General features: G+C 46.6%; 2 protein-coding genes and 1 long non-coding RNA gene across 4 annotated transcripts in view; 1 reads left to right on the forward strand and 2 right to left on the reverse strand.

The window, feature by feature from the left end:
* On the reverse strand, positions 1–5,782 carry MRPL58 (mitochondrial ribosomal protein L58). The gene is made up of 6 exons (XM_044981883.1): positions 5,565–5,782; positions 4,265–4,301; positions 2,863–2,922; positions 1,970–2,052; positions 1,072–1,241; positions 1–221 (listed from the first exon to the last, which is right to left on the reverse strand). The coding sequence occupies exons 1-6, from the start codon at positions 5,748–5,750 to the stop codon at positions 137–139; spliced, it is 621 nt and encodes a 206-aa protein (XP_044837818.1). The 5' UTR covers positions 5,751–5,782; the 3' UTR covers positions 1–136.
* Positions 5,738–17,392, forward strand: LOC123345190. The gene is made up of 3 exons (XR_006572746.1): positions 5,738–6,201; positions 16,535–16,599; positions 16,916–17,392. It is a non-coding gene; the product is annotated as an uncharacterized LOC123345190 (long non-coding RNA).
* CDR2L (cerebellar degeneration related protein 2 like) overlaps positions 10,232–23,013 on the reverse strand; it is a 26,983-nt gene continuing 14,201 nt past the window's right edge. The window contains exons 2-5 of one of the 2 annotated variants that reach the window (XM_044981882.1): positions 18,073–18,185; positions 17,028–17,176; positions 15,941–16,105; positions 10,232–12,868 (exon numbers count right to left, since the gene is read on the reverse strand). In XM_044981882.1, coding sequence (XP_044837817.1) covers positions 11,983–12,868; positions 15,941–16,105; positions 17,028–17,176; positions 18,073–18,185 — 1,313 coding nt within the window. In that variant the 3' untranslated portion in view covers positions 10,232–11,982. Of the gene's footprint in view, positions 12,869–15,907; positions 16,106–17,027; positions 17,177–18,072; positions 18,186–23,013 lie in introns of both variants that reach the window. The other variant, XM_044981881.1, reaches the window with a different exon arrangement.

Genomic DNA, 23,013 nt, shown 5'->3' on the forward strand with positions numbered 1-23,013 from the left:
AGCTGTTAAATTACATTTTATTTGTACATGTTTTAAGCAAAGACTTTTTTAAAGACAGTTTATAATTTGAGTATCCTCTTCAGTTTCCAGGCCAATGTGTTTAAAAATAGGATATCCAGGCAATTTTTTGTTGTCTTCAATCAAAGTCTACCCTCCTGCTTTGTTTTACAGTTGAATGAATTTTTTTCTGTCGCAGTCGTTCACGATTCATTTTTTGCACCCTAAGAACAGAGAAAAAGTGCCTTAAACAGCCTAGCCCTAGAAACATTTAAAAACAACAGTTATTCCACACTTGTCTTATGATAACACACACACGTTACTAGGTGCTGTCCATGCATGCAGGGAGACAATCCCTGCCCTTTGGATGTTGTAATCTAAGTAAATTGCTGAACTATAATGAATTATTCATGCTAGGGTAGGAGTAGAAAAATCTCATGTCTCGGAGTGTAAGTTGATCATCACAGAGGCCAGGAAGGAATTCCAGCCCTTCTCACCCCAAAACAACATTACACAGTTGGCCATAGGGATCTTTCACCTTCCTTTAGAGCAGTGGTTCTGAACCTGTGGGCTGCTTGTGGCCCAGTCAGCACACAGCTGCTGCCCACTGACATCCTCAGTGCTATACAAATAGTATATATACTGTGTGGATGTGGCCCATATAACACATAGAAAGCTGCATGGGTGGCCTGCCGCAATGGTAAATAGGTTGAGAACCATTGCTCTAGTCACTTGTAGAATGTGGATACCAGATTTGATGGACCAGAGGTCTGATCAGGTATAAAAAAAATTATTACAGTGGCTAGCACAGAATAAAGTTGCATTAAAACACTCCAGGTCCAGAAGTGATACAACAGTGCAAGTTACTTTGAATGGTGTAGCTAGAGCAGCCCTGCCTGATCCATTGGCTCCCTGTTGCAGCTCTGCTACAGTCCCTCCTAGCATCACGGTAGCCATCCCTGGGCAGGGCTGGCTATCTTTAAACCACCTGCAAATTCCAATTGGATTGTGTAACTGGATTCTGTCTGGATAATCCAAATCTAGTTGAAGTGGAGCCCTGTTTTTGTTTGATACCTGGCTATGAGGAGCTGGGAATTCTCCTTTGATACCACACTGGATTTCTGAGTGGCCTCCTTAATCATGTTTCTGATTTTTTCCAAGCAGTCTGCCAGATTCTTCATTTGGTAGCGACTCACTTCAGAGTTTATGATCAGCTCGCCAGATTTATTTATTTTATTCTTGTGCTGGGGAGGAAAAGAGGTAAAATATTTGACCATGAACACTGTTACAAACGTATCATTTCCTGGCATAGAAGCTGTGACAGATATGGCAATTTTCCACAAAACCTTTGGGAAATCTATTGAATTAAGTTTAAATAGCTTTGAAATCCATTGTATTATAAATACAAAATGTATGTATTATTGTGGCATTATAACTTCTTTAGGGGGCAGATGTGGCCAACATAAGACCCAGGAAGTGTTATGAGCTTCAAAGGACTATTTTAAACAATGTGCCAGACAAGAAGGAACTTTTGGGTCATAGTTAAGTGGGTTTCCTAGGAAATAATGGTGCAGAGAGGAATGCAAATTCCAACCTCTGGACCCAACATTTTGAAGCTGAGCCCTGAGGAGAGAACCATAATCTGACGCATTACCTATGCATGGTCTCTGAAGATGACAGAATATCAGGGTTGGAAGGGACCTCAGGAGGTCATCTAGTCCAACTCCCTGCTCAAAGCAGGACCAATCCCCAGACAGATTTTTACCCCAATTCCCTAAATGGCCCCCTCAAGGACTGAACTCACAACCCTGGGTTTAGCAGGCCAATGCTCAAACCACTGTATAAAGGAAAGGCTAACCTATGCATACGTCCTAGGTCTGAGCTAACTGTTATAAATTCGTAACCACAGAAAACCCCCTTGGGGGTTTGAAGGTCTGATCACGGGAAGGGGAAGGAAAAGGTTGACAGTTACCATCACTGCTATTTTCTGCCTCACATCTTCTGCAATCCAATCAGCTGATGCCAAATGGAATCTAACTTCTGCCTTACTATTCACTGTGAGTGAAAGAAAGAAGGGAATGTTTAATTCATCTCATGCAATTCACATTCAAAAGCAGCTGGTGATTAGATTGCCATGATTATTCTAATTTGAATGCGCAGCAGGATTACAGCAGTTTCTTCTTTTTACATCCTTTTTCTGCTCTTCTTGGTGCCACGGTTAAAGAAAAACTCTACCTAGCTGTTTATATGGACCTAATCATACTATCTGATCACCAGGGCATTATCAAATAGAATCTAACTGCTACTTCCAATTACAAAGACTAAATCACTTAATACTTATTTTAAAAATATTTTTTTATCCTGATATTTACCTTTTTAAAAAAAGTTTCCCACCATAAGTTGTTAGTAATACCTTAGTTAACTGGAAGTTGGTGTGTTTTTTTTTATCTGGTTTTAAAAATTCTGATTACTTTTTGCATGTTTCTCAGCTTGTAACATGAAAACAGACTAGTTAGTTTCACTTTCAGGTTCTCATGCATTGCAGTGTTGCACAATTCAAGTTGCAAACACTGCAGAGACCTGTTTTTGTTTAAACAAAATTATTTCTATTGGAATAAAAATAAAATTATTAAACATTTCTCCTGGTCTTAAGTTTTGCGATGACTTCTTTTTACAACACAAATTTTGGGTTAAGTTTGGCAGGCTTAAATGTCCCTTTGAATGTCTTAACTATAATGAAAAATGAGCAACAATCAGAAGGCCAATCTCAAATTTGATTAGGATATTTAAAAAGCATTAGCAATCCAAGTTTTCAAGTTGTTGTACAGTCTATATATTTTTAAATCCACAGAATATTTTTTGTACCTTTATTAACATTCTGGCCTCCGGGTCCACTGCTCCGGCAATAGGATATGGACAGACAATCTAAGAAGACAAGAACGCAGAAGTACTTAATCCCACAGCCAGATCTACAACTAATCACACAGTAAGAAACAGAGAAAAGAAATGATCTAAATCAGTGTCTCTGAACCTTTCCAAGCTACTGTCCCCTTGCAAGAGTCTGATTTGTCTTGCGTCCAGTTTCACCTCATTTAAACTACTTGCTTATAAAATCAGACATAAAAATACAAGCATCACAGCACACTACTACTGGAAAATTGCTGACTGTCTCATTTTTACTATATAATTATAAAATAAATCAATTGGAATATAAATCTTGTACTTACATTTCAGTGTATAATATATAGAGCAGTATAAACAAATCATTGTCCGTATGAAATTTTAGTTTGTACTGACTTCACTAGCCCTTTTTATCTAGCTTGTTGTAAAACTAGGCAAATATCTAGATGAGTTGATGTACCCCTGGAAGACCTCTGCGCACCCCCAAGGGTATGCATACCCCTGGTTGAGACCCACTTAAATGATGTGGGGATGGGGGAGAGAATGCAAGCTGAAAGTTGAGATGGCCAACTCAGAATCCATATTGACTATCTCTGGTAGAGTTAAGACAGCTCCTCAAATGGAAAGGTAGCTACAACAAATACGATCCTCTGAGGTATTTAATATTTCTATGTATAAACCCACCGTTTTGTTACAAGGAAACATGCTTACAGATTATCTAATCAGGGCCTGATCCAAACCCTGCTGAAGTCAGTGGAATGACTACTAGTGGAGTGGGTTTTGGACCAGTACTTTACTGCCTTAATCCCCAAAACGAGAGTTAAAAAATTCCACCTTATCCCGCCCCACCAAAATACTTTTCTTGCTCAGGTTCAGAAAGGCTTTAACCATTATAGGCAAGATTTTCAGTCTCGTTGCTTTATATTAAATACTGAACTGCCTTATCCAAGTCATTCTAAATTTTAATTGCCCTTCTGCATTACATTTCTTCCACCTATCCCATTTTCTATCATCAAATATCATAATCATCATCTAGACTCTCTTCCAGCTCTTAGAGTGTACAAAACAAATTCAGGATTAATTCAGTTTCTCGTCAGGTTCCTCCACCCTCTTCTTTCAGTCATCAACACATCTTGTACACAAAACTTATTCTATGATCAATTCCTTATGTTTATGGGTAACATTGCAATGCTAATGGAAGCTGTAGAAATTAATACTTTGCTAATGACTTACTACTTTGCTTTTTGTTGTTTCTGTGCAGGTAACTGAAATCCTTTAGATTATTTTGATTGATTTACTGGCAATAAAACCCCACTGAAAGCAACTTGGACAAAGAAAAGGCATTTGTCTTGTATGCTAGACTTACCCATAGGAATATCAGGAGAGGTTTGTCTTGTCCCATCCTATAAAATACACACACACACAATGAAGCAACTGCCATTTGATGCTACAGAAGGCATTTTTGCAACAAAGTCAGTCTCCAGAGCAGTTTAGAAGAAAAAATAATTACAGAAGCTATTGCTACATAACTACTCTCTCTATCTTTCAGAAAATGACGTGTTCAAAATTGCCTTGTGAAAACATCCCTGTAATCAGTTTTATATCATGGACTAGAACCATTCTTTTATCTGGTGTATGCATCTGAGAGTGGGTTGCTGCAGTGGCCTGGTTTATAATTCTCATTTTTGCACCTTTCACCTGTGGTGTCCATGTTGGGTATTTTCCTCTTTCCCTTGTAAACAGATTAGCTCATGTGTTGTCTTATACAATCCTGCTCTACAGGCTCTTTTCACACAAGCTGTTTTTATTGTCTATTTTAGGCATTTGTAATATGCCATCCAGACATTCCATACATGTTGTCCTAGTACAGCCTTACCTTACCCCCTTACTGCTCTCCCTTTTTCCATAATTACACTACATGTCACTTGGCGGTTTTCAACTTCCCACGGGAGATTGACATCTCTGCCATGACAGACATCACAACCAAGGATGCTGTTACTCTTTTTATCTTAGGCCTCGTCTACATTACCGCTTTACAGCACTGCAACTTTCTTGCTCGGGGGTGTGAAAAAACACCCCCCTGAGGGCTGCAAGTTTCAGCGCTGTAAAGTGGCAGTGCAGACAGTGCTCCCAGCGCTGGTAGCTACTCTTCTCGTGGAGGTGGGTTTTTTACAGCTGGTGCCATGTCAAAGCGCTGAAGACATACCCTTGGAGTCTCCTGGTTTTTGTGTTGAGGTTCTGCTCCCTGTAAAGCCCAGCACCCAGGACAGAAACAGGTCCTCAAAGTAACTTCTACGGCCAAGAGACATCACATGAGGCTGTGTTGCAAGGCTGTTTCTCTAGCACAGGTTAATGTCATGGGGCAATGGACCACAGGGAGGATTCTGAAACCACCCCACAGGCATGACATAGCCACTACAGGGGGGTTTCTTTTGAATGAAACAAGAGGCAACAACAGATGCACATAACTTGCCATCAGCTATTATTTGCTGCCCCTAGGCTCCCCCATTGCACTCAAGCCACGCCCATGATCTTTTATTACTATCAGGCCCCGCCCAGTGCAGTCTGCCCGTCCTTCTGGCCCCGCCCACTTCTATCAGGTCCCACCCACTGCACTCAAGCCACGCCCCTGCCTCGACGTTCTGCCTTGTCCCCTCCCCACGCACTTGGGTCCCCTCCGCCGCGTCGCTTCTGTTCTGCTCCGGATAGAGCCTGTCCAGGGCGTATTCGCTCCGGAACTCGGAGCTGGGGGCGGCGCCGGCGGCGGCTCGGTGTAGGATGCCTCGGAGGGTCCGGGCGGGGAGTAGCACCGGCCTCGCCCAGCAAAGGCCCCGCAACACGCGCGCCGCCATCTTGGGTCCTCTGCGTGCACCGCCTTAGGTGTCCGCCGCCTGGGCGGGAAACAGCGACTGCGCTGCGGGGGTTCCGGGGCAAGTTCCCCCGGCCCGTGCTGCTGTGAGTGCAGGCGGGGCTGCGGACACCAGGGGCGCCCACGCCGCGTGGCTCCTGCAGGATGACGTGGCGTGGGCCCAGCACTCCCAAGAGGCCTGGTTGCGTGGGGCTGTCCCGCTCTGACCCCCCCCACCAATAACCAAGCCCCTGCCCCACGCCTCCCCACCTGCCCCCACACAGGGGGTTGCAGCGTCACTCGCTCAAATTTGGCCCAGCTGTGTCCTGCCCTCTCTCCCACCCCTAGTCGGGGAGGCTGGGTCAAAACTGAGCAACACCGTGCCCCAGGACCAGCTTGCGACACGCGCAGGTCCAGCCGGGCCCTGGACCTGGGGTAGGAGCCACCACAGAGGGGTGAGTGCAGGCAGCCTTGCTCTGCAACCACCCTTGCTCCCCACTCCTTGGGGGCAGGACTCAACCCTGCTGCAACCTCCCTCTCCCCAGGGGCAGACATGGCCTCCCACCCTCCTGGGGACAGGACCCATCCTGCTTTAACCACTGGAATTGTTGGGAGGGATGTGGAATGGCGGTGGGGTTGCATGGTCAAGCAGAGGTGTCCTAGATTCCAAGGCTAGAAGGGATCCTTGTGATGATCTGGGTCAGGGGTCATCAAACTGGGGGTCAGGACCCCTCAGGGAGTTGTGAGCTTATTACATGAGGGGTCATGAGCTGCCAACCTCCATCCCAGAGTGCCAAACTCTGCTTCTCCAGCATTTATAATAGTGTTAAATATATAAAAAAAGAGTTTTTAATTTATAGGGTGGGGGTTCCACTCAGAGGCTTGCTGTGTGAATGGGGGTCACCAGTACAAAAGTTTGAGAGCCACTGATCTAGGATGACTGTTTAACACAGGCCAGATAATGTTCCCTAATTTCCTTTGGGCAGTGGAGTGACACATGGTGGTGCTGTGTGGCTCTGATAATGTTGCATATTGTGGGGTGCGCTAATGTCTTGGCTTTGTGTGCAGATGTTACCTAGCCCTGTATTTCTGTTTTGGCAATCCCAAGTGTTCAAAAATCATGAGTACTCTTCTCCCCCTCTCAAATCATAAGATTGATTTAAAAATAATGAGATTGAAGTTAAAAGCATTTGGAATTCTTTATTTGCATTCTGGCTTTTGCATGGTTAGGGTTCATGTGTTCAAGCTTTTCTTTGCAATCATGATGGCTAGAAACTTTTTAAAAAATGAAAGCTGAGATTCTGATGTATTTCCATGACTCCAGGCCCTAGGGCCTTAACAAAAACATCAAGTATATTAAGACTTGCATAAAATCGTGAGAGTTGGTAACATTGGTATTTTACATAATACCCCCCCAGTCCCAACAGCATATGCTAACGTTACTACAGTATCTGGGCCAATCCCTATAAAATCCCAGAGTATTTTCTTTTTGTAAGAATGAGAGGGTGCATATCACAAGTAGTTATCTGTCTCCACCCCCTCTTTAATGATTACATATAGTAATAATGAAGTGTTTTCTGGGCACCTGGACTTCTCCAATAGACCAGAGATAAGGCCTAGTCCTGTGAGATTCTAAGAGCCTTATGCAAAGTGCTGAGCACCCTCCATTTCCCTTGAAATAGGAACTTTATTACTTGACAGAGACAGGCAGGAGTCACTGCTTCTGGCAGTAGGGTAATGGGCAAAGTGGGGACAGTACTGCCAGAGCCTCTTACGTTTTGGCAGGAGTACAAATGGTATTAGAGATAAGAAGTCAAAATGGCTGTGGCGGGAGGCTACTCTGCATGTGTAGGTGCTGCGTTACAGGGATCTGAGCTTGGATCTCTGGTAGTCGCTGCCGAGGCAGCATGCTCAGCATCTTGGGAAAGGAGTTAAATGTTTTATGTCCTGCTACGTCTGACACTAAGCAGTGCTGATGGGCCATGGAGGGCACTGCGTTTTAATCTGATCTGTGTAGTACCATGGCAACGCACATTGTTTGGGAATGGAGACCCTGGGGACTTCTGCTCTGATATTTGAATGCTTTAAAAAAAAAAAGTCAGTCATCAGAGCCAAGTCATGCCATCTGGTGACCTTAATTTCAAGCAACAAGCAGGTAAATGTTTTATGATTTGTAGCCGAAGGGATGGAGAAGAAATAGTTGTAGCAGGAGGATTCACTTTGCCAACTGTTGTTAAACCTGTCCGCATTATTGTCTCACTGGCTGTACATGCCAAGAGGACATCAGAACGAAGGTGACTGAAATGACCCAACTGAACCCAAACTTTGAATGAAGAGACCTTTCCTCTTTTTCCACCTTCTGTCAGTTGAGAGCCCTGCCACAAGAATCCTGTGTGAAGCAGAGAGGATATTGGGTTACAACCAGCACCCTTTCACCTTTCTCTTGTTTAGGGGAAGGGTATGGATGAGAGATGTGCATGTAGAGGTGGTTTGGATAAGACTTGACTTTGATGTCACTCAAACAGAACCAGGCTTTTAAGGCTTAATGAAGCATGGAGAATTAAAATCACCAATGTTGGGGCTTGTTTTTAAAGCAGGTTCATTCCATCTGGTGACATATGTTATTGTGGAGCAGGGGCTGTACGAAACCATCTCATAATTTGTGATGGTGGGGTGATGCGCCTAAGCATGTGTTCACACCTTGCACAGTGATCCTAGCAGATTTCACAAGCCAGTTGGGCTGGGCCAGGTCCATACTTGGATGGGAAACTTCCATAGAAACCATAGGTGCTACAAGAAATGTTGCAGGTGACTCTGTAGATGGCATTCTTCTCTCTGATGTCTCAGTTCTGGAAAGCAATTAAGCTTTGCTTAAGGAAATCCATTCCTATTCCTGATTGCGGAGGCTTTTCTGATTTGGGACTTGAATTGGAACCAACTCATTGCCCCAGAGTGGTGCCGATGGAGCTGGGCTGGGTGTAAGTGCTGTCTTTCAAACACAAAGTAAAACTGAGTTTTAGACCACTTGTGGTCATTAAAGATTCTCACACGCCTATTCTGATGAACCTAGGTTTTCTGGCCAAATTCTGATCTTGCTGCTCTAAATTTCCCCTGCAATTGCAACTGGGTACAGTTTGTTATTCACTTCCTGTCCTAAACTGTTTAAGGGTGTTTCTGTGTGGTGTTACACAGATGTCACCTTCCATTAGACAGCTGTCTACATTTCCATGGTGGGTAAAACGATCATTATAGCTTCTTGACCTACCTCTTAATAGTGTTGGGATGCTTAATTAATATTTGTAAAGCACTTTGAGACCCTTGAATACAAGATTCTGTCGAAGTGCAAAAATGCTTATTTTGTCCTTTTCGTAGGGATGCAGTTCACTGGAACCCTCATTTAAAACAAACAAACTTACTCCCTCCCCGAACTGACTGTGAATCACAAGTCTCTCTGTGTGTACGGCCACTAATATTTTTGGATGCAGAAAGGATGCTCTCAGCACTTTTCTGTACAAGCAGCTGATATATTGCAGCTGTTCCTTTGTTAAGCCAAGTGTTAATACCTTGTCACTTGCATGAATAGTTTTTCTGGATCCTGTTTTTAAATTAAAAAAAAAAATCTGCCTTTGAGTTGCGTATTCAGAATTTTGCAAGTTAACGGACTGTGGTAATTGGTAAGGCGGTGCATTTTCATGATGTGGTTGGTGATGATAACCCAAATACATGAAATGTATGTTCTATAAATAACTGTAGCTGTATATTCACTCTGCTGCATTCTCTCCGACTTCTCCTAAGGAGCCTAAAGCATTTTCTTGCCCTACATCATGCCAGAAATCAAAGAAACAGCACTACCTGATATTCTTGGAATCAGAAACAGCCACAAAGAAAGTTTCAGCTTTCAGAATACCCGGGTTTCTTTTTATTTAGGAAGAGAATAAAGCATTTTTAAATATATTTATCTGATGTACACTTAAACTGAGATGCTGGTTCATAGTTTACAGTGTTTGAAAGTGATAGTGATCCCCTTCACACTGATGCAACAAACAGATGACTTTAGAACAGACAAAGGTTCAAAAGTCCCCTAGTATAAAGATTTAGGTAAAGGAACATTAATAATCAACACACCAAGTATCATGACAGTGGCAACAAAGAGCATGGTGAATTCTCTGAAAAAATCTACTTAACGCTTACTTTTTTTTTTTTTTAAACAATTGCTTTCCATTATAAATAAATAAGGCATGAAGGTTCTCCATACGGTTACCAGACTGGTAGCCACAATCATGTGTATGGCTCCTAATACTTCTGAGTTTGGGGCCACTGGCCATCTGAAAATGTCAAGGGTGCAAGAGAGAAGCTTTTGGCATTGGGCAGGAAGGGGGAGGGTATTTGCAGAACTGGGCCCCTCTGGCAGGCCAATCTAAGAGGCAGCAGTGGTGATGGTTTGGAGGTTGCACCTTTGCAAACTGCCATGAAGGCAGCTTTTTGAAAAGAAAGGACAGAGGGACTGATCCTGCAAAGTGCTGAGCACCCTCAATCCTCACTAATTTCAGTGGGAGCGGAGGGCGGTTGGCTTCTCACGGGGTCAGGTCCTGAATTGGAGAATAAGACAATGGGGGGGGGGGGAGAAAATTAGATACATTATGCTAAAAAATAACCAAAAGACAGATTCTGATCTCATTTATACCAGTGTAACTCCAGAAAAACAGACTTTGGGATTTAAGCTGGTGTAAATGAAATCAGAGTCCAGCCCAAAGTTTCCTTAAGTGCATGTTGAATACTGTTCAGTAATTTATAACGTCAGTAACTTATACCAACTGTCAGGATCCTCCCCTACAGCTGAGTGCTCTGGATCTGTATCTGAAGCTCTAGTGAAATGCTGTTTATCTGCATATATTCATGAGCTCTGCAAGATGCCACATACAAATGTCTGACCAAACAAGGCCCACTCTTGGTTTCTGAGAAACGGATACTGGTGATTCCTGAGATTGGGGAGGCCTGTGAAGAGAGTAGAGAGATTCTGATGCTGGCAAATTAATTTGGAATATTTAAAACTCCATGGCAGGTGACAACCTTTGGAAAAGGCAGCTCAGCCACGTTGGATTATTGTCAGCAGAAAACTCTCTGTCAGCTCAGTCAGGAATATTAACAGTGAAGGTCTGGGGACAGTGTGATAAATACTGTTGTTGGTAATCACTGCTCTTAACACTTTAAGAATGTGGTGCTTTGTTGTTATCCCTCCACGGGTGAGTCACTGCTAATCTGTCTTTGCAAACCAGACAAGTCATATTTTAAGAGCTTGCTAGGAGGGGCAATGGTGATCTCTTGAATAGCAAGGCACAGAGGACCAATACCCAAACCTAGAGATGAGGGGTATCTCTCTGAACCAGTAACAGTACTTCTTGTTTGGCTTCTGGGAAAGCCCTGGTCATCAGTTTCAACCATTAGATGAATTCAACCAGACTGTGATTCACCTAGAGTGTAAAAGAAAGATATCCTATATGCTTAAAGTCCTAAGACTGACTCATCCGGGGAGGCTGATGAAGACATAACAGTAACCAGTTCTACATTTCTCTTCAAGTTTTTCCAGTTGCAATGAGTTTGCATTGTAAATCTCTGAAAAACCTGGCTGATAAGAGAATGGCTTAAATAGGAAGAACATACGGCCCTTTGTGGAACAGAAAGGTCAAACTAAAGTGTATCAGGTACAACTGTGGGTCCTTTGCAGTAAACCAAAGAGAGAGAGAAGGGCTGAGTGTTTTGAAGCAGTCTCTGGAAGTTCTGATGGCTTTTTTGTAACACTGCACCCATGCCATTCCAGGACACTGCAGGAGATCCAAGCTTTTGCCTGCAGATAATCAAACACAGTAGCTGGAAGAGAAGCTGAAAGGGTGGGTAGTTGGTTGGTTTCCGGTGTTTGTGATTTCTGGCTGCTTTAGCAATACATGCAGGAATTCATTGTAAAGTTTCTGAAACAATCTAGAACTACAATATACAGCTTTTCCAGCAGGTTCAGAAACCCTGGCAGCTGGGTTCACTTGGAGCACTAACTTACAAAAGTGACTTGAGTCTTCATGGCACTTTCTTGCCCTTGAGCCATGTAGGCCCCCTTCCTATACAAGAAAACAAAGTGAGAGGCTTCCAGGCAGCAAAGCTGCTCAATATTTCCTGGAGCAAAAGAGAAGAGCTGGTTGCTGAGGTTGCATGTGGGAGCAAAAGAAATACCATGGCGGTGGGATTCATTTGCTAGACTTGTTTTTCACCTTGGTGGCATTGATGTCGGCTTTCGTCTTCTGGATGCGTGAGAAGATCTCCTTGAAAAGGGCCTTGTATTCTGGCTGACTCTGCTCCAGCCGCTTGTCCACAGCCTCCACGTGTTTGCTAAGGCTCTTCTCTATTGTCTTCCGCTCTTCCAGCTCGTGACCCTCTCCCCGGAAGTCCCTGAAGGAGCTGTCACGAGAGATAGGACGGGAGGTCTGGACTCCAGTGTGGCGCACGCTGTCCTTGTGCTGCCGACATTTGCTAAGGAGCTCTTCGTACTTCTCCAGCAGGGCGTGGTACTGCTCGTCCACCTCCCTCAGGATTGACATGCCCCGCTTGCGCACATTGTTGGCGTGCAGTGTGTAGTTGCCTTCATGCCGGCTCACAGCGTCCTTGGCCACGATGGCATTGAGGGCGGTGTCACTGCAGCTTTTCCGGACGGGGTGATTTGGGGACGCTGTCATGGATGCACTGTGAGTTTTACTCCCGTCTTCCTCTGAGAGGTCGATGTAATCTGCTTCAGGGGCATTGTTTAATGGCTCCAGAAGTGCTTCAGACAGGTTGTCTTCTCTGCTAAGAAGATACTTCTTGACTTGTTTCATCTGCTGTAGCTCCAGGAGCTCAGCCTCCAACTCCTTGATGCGCAGTTTGCAGCTCTCCATCTCGCACACCCGTTGCTCGAGGTCTGAGTACTCCTGGATGACGGCAGTGTATTCACGCTCCACCCTTTCCTTCCGCTGCTTCTCCTGGTTGACTTGGGACCTAAGGGAATTCACCATGGCCTGGAGACGCTCATTCTCCCTCTCCATAGGGTTTTGGTTGAGCTCCATTGAAGAGCTGTGGACCTGGAATGCATCTTCATACCTGTGGCAGAGGGAGATTGTAGTGAGTTATTGACAAAATAATGGTCCCTTAAGGATACTGGAGCCAAATTCTCCTCTCAGTTACCCCAGTCATTTCACTGAAGTCCATGGAGGGAGCTACCCTGGATACACACTGGTGTAACCAAATGAGATTTGGCTTGTGGGTGCTTTGTTATTATTTGTATTACTGTTATGCCTAGAGGCCACAACCAAGACTGGGTCTCCGTTGTGCCAGGTATGGTACATAAACATGAAAGCCAGCCCCTGCCCCAGGGAGTTTACAGTCTAATTATATGAGAGACAAAAGAGTGGGAGGGGAAATGAGAGACACAGAAAGGAAGTGACTTGCGCAAGGTCACATACAGGTCAGTTGTAGAGATGGGAACAGAACCCAGAACTTCTGACTCCCACTCCAGTGTCCTACCCAGGCTGCTTTATTTTTTCCCTTCACATGGAAACCTGTATGATGGATTCAGCAGCTGGCAGTTCTCCCTTCTAACTGTGTTACTTTGCAAAGGATCTGGCGAAATGCCACCTGCCCAAGAGCACTGGAGATGGAACTTGTCCCCCTATATACAGACTAGGTATAGCGCAGGCAGTGGCTGTGTTAGCTTCCCCATTCTGCCCCCCACCCCTCCACTTTGTCCTGGAGAACCATTGGTAGAGGTGAGAGGACTGTTCACCCTCAGTGACTGACTATGGATCATGAAGATTTCTGACAGGATTGCCAATTGGGGCTGCACTTTTGTGACTTGGATGCTTGGACCTTGTCTATATGAGAGTCATCCCAATTTAACTTAAACTGGCTTTGAGACTGATTCTGACCCTTGCGCCGGTTAAACTAAATCACTCCATTAGTTAAACCAGTGCAACTTTCTCATGCAGATAAGGCCTTCACTTTTGGCAACGTGAGTGACAGCCGCCAAATTCATTTTCCACAAGCCCCCTCACAGCCATTTCGTAATAATATCTTCAAGGCACTACCAACTTGGGCTGAAAATACAGGGCTTGAGATTTTTCCTCCCTGGGCTGGTAGGGATTCGTTGCATCAACTTTCTATCCTGGAGAAGGAAGAGGACATAAGCGAAATGCTAGTCATTTTGCGTTAGGAGTATTTGCCCACCTCCCACTCTCTGGTAGTGATTGAACATCACTGGTCTAGTCAGCAGGGAAGGGTCTTAGTCCATTCCCACCCCCTCTGTTTGAAATGAAGACAATGGTGGCACCTAGGATTGGAGGCAGAGGAAGAATTGGCAATAACGGGAATAAAGTCTACACAAATGTAGTGCACTAGGAACCTCCCACCCATCTCCCCTTCCCCCTGTGCTAAAGGCTAACATTGTAAGCTACTGCCGTGGGAATCTCTGGTCTTCAGGCATTTGGCTTTGCCCACCAAGGGAGGACAAAAGTGGGAGAACCTGCCCTGAAAAACTGTGGTGCCTAAAACAACAAAGTAGTAAAATTGTGGAATGTGTGTTGCAGCCTCTGAGCTTAACCCCTCCCTGAAAAACAAACAAACAAAACTTGATTGTGCTGTTCTGTGTCCAGGAAGTGCCAGCTCTCCAGAAAGAGGAGGAGGAGGTTTATAAAATGAGGGTAATGGAAAAAGATTCTTGCTGGAGTAACCCCTCTTCCAGTGCTTCTGTATCATGGAAACCACATGAAATAGTCTCCCCCATAGCGGTCAGGAAATCTATTTTCCTTCTCCACCCCAATAAACCCTCGAGTTAGAACAGATTGGAAAGGATAAAATACCATCTCTTCCCCTCTAGGGCTTGGATGGTGATGGGGCGTATTGAACAGATTTCCTAATTACTGTAGGTCAGAGTGACCTGCAAACCCCAAATGCAAATTTAAAAGCCAAACTGTGCAGTGAGGCAATTTGGGTAAAGTACTACAGGGGCATGGTGGGAAAACAACCACATGGATATTGAGTAGACTTTGCCTAGAGGGAGATTATGCCCTTGTAACATCCCCTTCATTGCTCCAGTAGAATGCCGTGCATTTTGTATCCCCTGGCAGTGCAATGCTTTCCTATAGGATAGCAGGTTTATCGATTCTCTGTTTAGAGAAGATTCCATCACGTAGGAAGCTGAGCAAGAAATGTCCCCAGGAGGTCAATGAATTACTACCCTGGCTGGATTTTAGACAGGGTGGGATGAACAATAATAACATATGTGTTTGTACAGCATCTAGCACAATAGGGGCCTGGTTCATGATTGGGCTCCTGGGTGCTACTACAATACAAATAAATAAATAGCAGTAACATGCGTGCAAAACCCATGGCTGCTCTATTGTAGCTGCTGCAGAAGGAGAGGATGCAAGATTTCATACTCCTCTATGTCATCTGTCTGGGTGCAGTTGATAGGGAGGTGCTGGCTGTGTCAGCTGCCTCACCAGGGAGCCTGTCGGGGTAAGGCTTTGCCCCCACCCCCCCCACCCCCTCCGTGCACTAGACAGTGGTGGGAGGATCATCGTGGGGGAAAACTGGCTCCAGCTTTTTGGATGTAGATCCAGCCCTGCTGCCTAACGTGTGTTTCTCTATAGCACTCAGGAAGCAGCGTGCATGAGAAAGGTGGAACCACTCCAGGCAGTGCCACTTGGGCTGGGCACTTCCTTTCCTTCCCCCGGTGCAGCATGGCACCAGCTAATATAATGACCAGGAAGGAACCCTACCAACTACAGAACTGTACAACTGTGTGCATTGCCTGGGGGTGGGGCTCGCCTTCCTCTCAAGCATCACGTTTTGGGCTCAGTTGCAGAGATGAGATGCTTAACTGATGGTAAATGGCAAATCCTGTGTTACTATCCCTTTTTTTAGAGTCATATCCAGTGTTCCCTGACTTGTGCTACTCTAATGGACTGGGGTAGATAGGAATAAAACCTGCCCCCATCTCGTGCTGCTGGTTTTCCCCTTCCCCTCTCAGCAGAAATGCCAGTTCTAATGGGAAACGCGCTCCACATACAGTCCAGGGTAATTAAGGCAAAGGAGTATCTGCTAATTCCCAGGACCTTGCTGATATTCCCATAGTCTCCGCACCTGCCTTTCCCTCTCCTGGCTTCATGGTGATACCTGGGGCTCAAGCACAGCTCCTTGAGGCAGGGGAAGGTATGAATGGTTCGGCGCCGCTCCCTTTTCTCCCGCCGTATGCGCAGCTGCTCTAAGCTCCGCAGTTCCTCCACCTGCTTCTGCAGCTCCTCCACTTGGTTCTGCAGCCCCTCGATGGTCTCTGTCAGGCTGCCAGGGTCAGAGAGAAAGAGAAGTGAGGCGAGGCAACAAGGAAGTTTAGGTGCCCATCTGCCGAAGGTCTTGTTTAACAATCCCCCCTCGCTGTAGGGGAAGAGTGCACTCCTCTGAGGGCAGATCCTGCATTCCTTGCATAGACCAAAGTCCTAGACGGGGGAAATTTTGGGTGCACTTCTAACTGTGACGAATTCTGCCCGAGTGTTTTCTCTCTTGATTTAGATGTGGGGTGCCTATGTATGGAGGGGGCAGGTGGAGGAGGAGGAGGTGGCAGACGAGTGCAATCATTTGGGATTCTATTCTTGAATCAATTGGCTAGAACAATAACCTCCTGGGAATTTGCTCAATCCTAGGATATCTCAGCATTTAAAAGATGAAAGTAGAATGATGGCGAGTTTATTCCTTCTTCTCTTTCTCCCATAGAAATAAAAGGCAGAGACTGGCCAGGGATGGTTTCTACACCAGTTGTGAGTTCAATTTATAAAACAGTAAGTAGAGCGGTGACACTAAAGCTTTCTGCATGTGTAGCCATTTTTAAAAGACGTGGTGTTGTACAAGACACAGTGTAACAATCTGGTGCTCCCAAGGACTGACTTTGGTCAGGGTCTCCTTTTGGAAGGGAAAATGTTATTGATAAACTGGTGTTAGCTGGCAGGGAATAACCTAGTCTGGGCTGCTCTAGAGGTGGAACTAGTATCCTAGTACTGACTGGTGGGCATTATTCTCCTTTAGAGCCTCTGCGCCTGTAGTTCAGGGAATGGGGAACTTAAGGTGTTTTCCAAACACTCATCTGTTCTTGTTCAGGACTGCCAGTCACCTGCCCTACAAGGCAAAGCACCTTACCACACCCTGGTCCCCTGGCTACCAACCAGATCGCTGACCTAAGGAATCCAGCACAAGCAGTGGGGAACGTTACCATTGTATCTTCTGCTGCGATGTCTTGCTCTCCAGCACAAGCTTCTGATTAGCCAGCTCCAGGTCCCGTGCTGTGAGGTCCAGCTGCTCATAGACCTTAGCGTGCTGTTCGTTCATCTGGCGCAACATCTCCAGCTGTTTCGTGAGGTACTGCAAAAAAATTCAGGAGTCCGTGAAATGTGAGGCAATCCAAGACCTGTGTTTGTGCACAAAGCCCATCCCCGAACCACCTCCCTTTTCACTGTGTCATCAAGGGACTTGATCGTGCAAGATACTGAGATCCCTCACTGTCCACTGACTTCCAGGGAAGTTCATGCTTTTGGTTCATCTGCCTAAAGGAACCACGTTATCCTCACTCTTCCCCAGCCTCCCAAACGCTATTCTCTGAGTGTCTGCAATGACCCCTGCTGGCCAAAGAACAGTGATGTGCTGCTGTTAAAATGCTTCCTCTGCCTGTGGGGGTGGGGTGAGGCACTGTGGAATCTATTCATTTATTTTCCCACAACGTGAGATTTGCAGCCATTGCATTGTTCACTCTTGTGTGTCCTCTCCCTTTCCCCCACCCTGCATCTGTCTTGTCTTTGGGGCAGGGACAGTCTCTTATTCTGCATTAGTGCAGTGCGTAGAACCATGGGGCTCCATGCTCAGATAGCTACTAAACACGGTCACTGATAACTGGAATCAGGCAGGCAGGCACTGAACAGAAGTCGGTTTGGGGTCCGGTTTAGGGACAGAATAAGGCTGAACACAACCTAGAGCCAACCAAAACAGAGGCTCCCAATTGGGAGGGCAGAGGGACCCTCTGAGTGTGGAGCCCAGACTGGCTGATCTGCTCTATTAGGACTTAATCCACCACTGGTTCAGTCCCTTCCATATGTGGCTTTAACTCCCCTCCCCCCTCAGCACATCCCTTCACTCTCTTAACAGCCTAGCAGCTCCCATTGGCTGCAATGAGGCGGCTAAAATGTCCCCCGCTTTCTCACAGCTAAGCCCCTCAGATGACAGCAGCAGCAGGGCGTTATCCTGGGCTTAGGCAGTATCTGTACCTCTATCTCCTGCACTTGCTCCTCATTGGTTGCGTACATCTGTTGCAGCGAATCCTCCAGCTCTTTATTACGCTCCAGCAACGTCTTCCCCAGTTCGGCTGCCAAGTGCAGGTCTGAAAAGTAAAAGGGACAAATTGCTGAGACTGGGGCTCCCTGGAACCATAGGTCTGAATACCAGCAGGGCAACTGGGTAGAGCTGCTGAGGTGTGGGTTGTTCAGACAAGACCTTGAAAACCAAGTTCTTGTCTTCTCTGCCTGGACGCTATGGCACCATTGGTAATAGTTGTGGTTTGCCTGGTTCCCTCCTGAGACCATGATTTTGCTCCCCTCACCGTGGTGCCATGCACTGTTGGTTGGTTGTCTGCTGTTCTCCATTTTCCAAATGTTGGCTGCATTTCAGGGGGGCTCTATGTATACAGGGGCCAGGCCTAGAGTCCTCAATCAGTGCTCAATCTTCTGCTTCACCCAATTGCAAAGGGGCCAGCTCAGCTCCTGATGTAAGATAGGGCAACCTTGAGGCTGTTCTAAACTACATCCTACCTGCAGTGGCCCTAAGGGGTCTGTCTAACAGCTGGGGAGAACTGGAGCACAGGAGACTCTGGCCATGTCTCCTCACCCTGATGCAAGGGGGTTGAGTTGTGTCCTGCCAGCTATACAGGTTTTATGCCACTCCTGGAGCCCCCATACATCAAGGGACTCCCCATTTGGCTATTTAAGCCAGCTAGATGGCCTCTTTGTGCCCTAATAGGATGACTGTAGCAGGGCTCAGGATGGTGGAAGGAGCCCGTAAGGGCTGAACTCACAAGATGTTGAGTGCCTTCCACTCTCTCTGTTGAGGTCAATGAGAGTTGGGGTGCTCAGCACCTCTTAGGGTTGAACCCGTAGTGTGTAAAGTACCTGGAAGTCCTTGGCGGGGGAGAGAGGGGGAGAATCCTCAGTAGATATTTTTTTCTCCACTTAAGGGAGTGGCTAGCCCTCCCCCAGCATCCGTTGCCCACGAATAGTGTGACATGAGTAATAAAAGCTGCCTGCAGCCTGGGGGAGACCGCGCGGTCTCTTCCATCAGCCTCCACACAGCTGGCTCTGTCACTGGCTGTCATGGCATCATACGTCTGTCTATGGGCATCGGAGGCGGCGGTGTGGAGTGGCTGCCTGGAGGGCAAATTGGCATTTGGCCACTTAACTGGTTCCCAAGTTCTTCATCCTCCAGGCATGTGATTCAGACACTTGGCTAGCTCCTGAGTCTGCCTGTCTTTCCAAGAGAGCCTCTCTCTCCTAGTCCAGGAGAGCAGCAGGGGTAGCTGTCCCAATTATCCCTCCCTGGCGGGATGCAGAGGGGATAGTGCTGGCGCTGAGGTGCTAATTGAATCCCACCCTCTCTGCTTGCTGTCAGGGCGCTTTAATGAGCAGTCCCTCTGGGTGCTCACTGCTGGAGTCTGTTACCATGGTAGGAGGGAGAGACCAGAGCCCCTCTAGCTCTCCCCCCACGTCCCCTCCTGCTCTTAGGCCTCAGCTTTCACAATGGAATTAGCGAGTTCCTGTTCCAAATGCCTTACCTGTGATTAGCTCTTATGGAACTGTGTCCAGCTTCCATGGGATTTAGACCTTGTGCTGGCAGAGCTGCGTCTAATATGCTACAATCAGGGCAGTGAATTTACTCACTGGCATCTGCAGTTCCCCAAATAGGGCTAGTAACTCTGCAATGTCTCCAGGTCACTCACATGCTCGCTGTTCTTCCCCCTGCCCCCGCAGCCTCCCCTTGGTAAATAAAAACAACCTTCTTTGCCTTTCAGCCTGGTAACGCAGTGTTGCCAACTCTCACAATATTTCTGTGAGTCTCACAATAATTGGTGGTTTTTCTTAAAGCCCCAGCTCCTGGAGTCATGTGATTATGTGAGACTCTCAGCTTTCCTTTTTAAAAAAGGGAATTGCTAACCCTCGTGGTTGAAGAGAAAACCTTGAAAATGTAGACCCTACAGGCTCCAGAATCAGAAAGGAAATAAGATGAACTTCACAGTTTATTATTATTAAAGTCTCATGATTTTTTTTGAAGGGGCCTGGCTCCTGATTTTAGAATGCTTGGGCTTGGCAATCCTGCTGTGAATATGAGAAACTGGGCCCAATACGCTAATATTTCCCCAGTACATTACAACACCCACTCTGGCCCCTAAATAACCAAATGTAGGATGAATTTCAAGATAGCTATGCTGTGGCCTAAAGCATTTGCAGCTTCTTCCAGAGGTTAATTTGACTTGGCAGTCGATTAGAAGGCAGTGATATTTAATTGTTAGAGCAGGGGGTGGAAGTCTGGTCCACGCTATGTGGTTAGGTCAATGTAAGCTGCCATGCGTTGTGGAACTTTCTGTACTTAAACTTGGCTCCCATCAATGTAAGTGCCTCTCTACGCCGATTTAGTAACACCCACCCTGAGTGGCATAGAGTCACGGTCAATGTAATTAAGTTGACGCTGTGTCAGTGTAGACACTGCGTTGCTTACGTTGACTGTTGCCGGCTTTCTGGAGCCATCCCACAATGCCCCACCCTGACAATACAATCAATACCAGCGCTCCTGGTGAGGGACGCGCACTGCCAACTCAAGGAGCTAAGCGTGCGCATACACAAGCGATTTAATAACTGCAGTGGCAGTGTGCCCATGTAAGTTAGGTTGATGTAATTTTGTAGTGAAGATATGGCCTGGGAGTCAGGACTCCTGGGTTGTATTCCCACCTCTGCCACTGACTTGCCATATGACTTAGGGAAAGTCACTTAACCTCTCAGATTCCCCATCTGCAAAATGGGGATTATATCTACCACTTGATAGGGGATCTTCAGAGGAATGATGCTCCACTGATTATGCAAGGTATTATTTTATTGTTACTAATTAGTTCTGGCACTTTCTGATTTTTTCTGTAGACATAATGGAGCCTATGTGGGAAGAGTGTTTGAGTGAATGTGGCAAATGGCAATGCACCTTGGCTGGTTGTGCTGAGAGACCTCAAATTATAGACAGGGCTAGCTCTCTGGATTTTGTCCTGTACTGATTGGCTGGCAATCACATCCTTCTCCCTTTTCCCTGTGAATCTGCTCTCCTGCCATGGACTGTCCTGTGGGGGTTAGTCTGAGATCTGACCTTTTAATGACTATCAGAGTGACCAGGTCTGAGGGCTGCAATCATTGGAATGACTGTAATCAGTATATCAGCACAACTACTGGTACATAGACGACCTTCACCTTCCTTTAGCCACGGAACAGCCCCCAATTTCCAAAGTGCTCTCAGGGGACCGAATGCCTGACAGAGACGGAGGAATGGTATATTAGACTCCAGCTGGGCTGGAGAGAATTGCTTCTCCTTCAGCTGCTTGGGTTGTGGTTAACCGCATTTTCCACTCCCCCATCCCTCCCCAGATCATGTATTTTTGCCAATCATAGACATGTTGCAAATCTCCTCCCGTCCAGCCCGATCTGGTTGGCAAGGAAGGCACCCCCAGCACAGAGAAACCTGGAGAGAGGCGTCCACGCTGCGCTCCGGGTAATGAGGCAAGAGACTCCCCCTCTGTGTGGGATTACATCAGCTCTTTCCCACCATATGGCATCCAATTTAATCAGCTGGGGTTGAGTTAAGTGGATTAGGCCACACAGGATCCTGCATCATAATTTAAAGGACTCTGTCAGCAATAATTGAACTAGAAAACAGGCAGTGTCTGGGGAGAGGTGTAAAGAGATTCTACAGCTCAGAGCCAGAAAACTGTCATCTCTTCCCCCCCCCCGCCCGTTTTTTTTTTTAAAGAGCGTGGGTAAGGGGGCAAGAGACGCAAGGCAGGAAAGAGGAGGATCATCTGTTCTGGTACTTGTAACCTGACTCAACCCTATAGTCCTCCACCATCCAGGGACCCTACACAAATGCAGCCCACCAGCCAAAATGCCATTGACTGTATTGTCTCGTCTCTAGTTCTTCTCACATCTGGGTCTCCTCTCACCCACTTCAGTTGGTCTCTTGATTGGCTCTTCCCTCCCACTAAGAGCTGTTGTGGGCACATGGATGTGCGTAGGCAGCTCCCTAATATCTTACTTCACATAGGTCCCAGCAGGACCTATGGCCAAGCGTGACTCCTGCTCAGCAGGACTCAGATGCCGCATTCCTTTTTTCTTAGCTGTTGAGACCTTGGAAACTGCTGCCTGTTGTATTTTTGCCCACAGATCATTCAGGAGGTGGTTAGAGTGTTACACAAGGATTTAGTAGAACAGTTGTGGCCATCTCCTTGATTTAGACGTTATACTGAAACCTACCTCCACTCCCCTTCTGCACACACACAGTGCGAGATAACTCACCCTTTCAGCAAGTGTGAATTATGGTGCAACAATCCAGATACAAACTAAGGCTCTGTCTACACTACAAAGATAAGTCGACCTATGCTAGGTTGACTTACAGCCACCATATTAATTACTGCAGTGGCCGATGTCCCCGTTACCCTCCTTCCGTCGGAGGTGTGCGCCCTTACCAGGAGCACTTCCACTGATTGACGAGGGGCAGCCTGAGGACTGAGAGCCAGGGCTCCCAGCTCCATGCACCTCCCCACCAGGAGCCCAGCTGCCCCGCAGGCTTCTCCCCTCCGCGCTCCGGACTAGGAGTGGAGGGGAAGCAGCGCGGGGTTGCTTGCCTTTGGTGGGGAGATCCGCACTGGGAGTCCAGTCAGCTGCTGTGCTCCCAGCAGGGAGTCAGGACCCCAAGGGCACCAGGGCTCTGACTGGGGAGCCCGGGTGGCAGCCCGCCTTGGAGCAGAGACCAGGCAGCAGCCTGGGAGTCGGCTTTCTTGTGAATTTCATGGCTCCAGCCAACAGCTAATGTGAAGAACTCACCCTAACTACACCAACATAAGCCCTGCGCCTCTCGTTGAGGTGCTTTTATTATGTTGGCATAGCAGGGGAGTTGCATCGACAGGA

Source organism: Mauremys mutica, chromosome 12, assembly GCF_020497125.1.
Source record: "Mauremys mutica isolate MM-2020 ecotype Southern chromosome 12, ASM2049712v1, whole genome shotgun sequence".
NCBI lineage: Eukaryota > Metazoa > Chordata > Testudines > Geoemydidae > Mauremys > Mauremys mutica.

What these genes read in the sequence shown, in the direction of transcription:
- MRPL58 (XM_044981883.1), bottom strand. Translation starts at nt 5,750, where the DNA reads ATGGCGGCGCGCGTGTTGCGGGGCCTTTGCTGGGCGAGGCCGGTGCTA. An exon ending in CTCTCCTGATATTCCTATGG is followed by an intron (nt 2,923 to 4,264) that starts GTAAGTCTAGCA and finishes TTGTCTTCTTAG; the next exon opens with ATTGTCTGTCCATATCCTAT. An exon ending in AGGCCAGAATGTTAATAAAG is followed by an intron (nt 2,053 to 2,862) that starts GTACAAAAAATA and finishes TTTCACTCACAG; the next exon opens with TGAATAGTAAGGCAGAAGTT.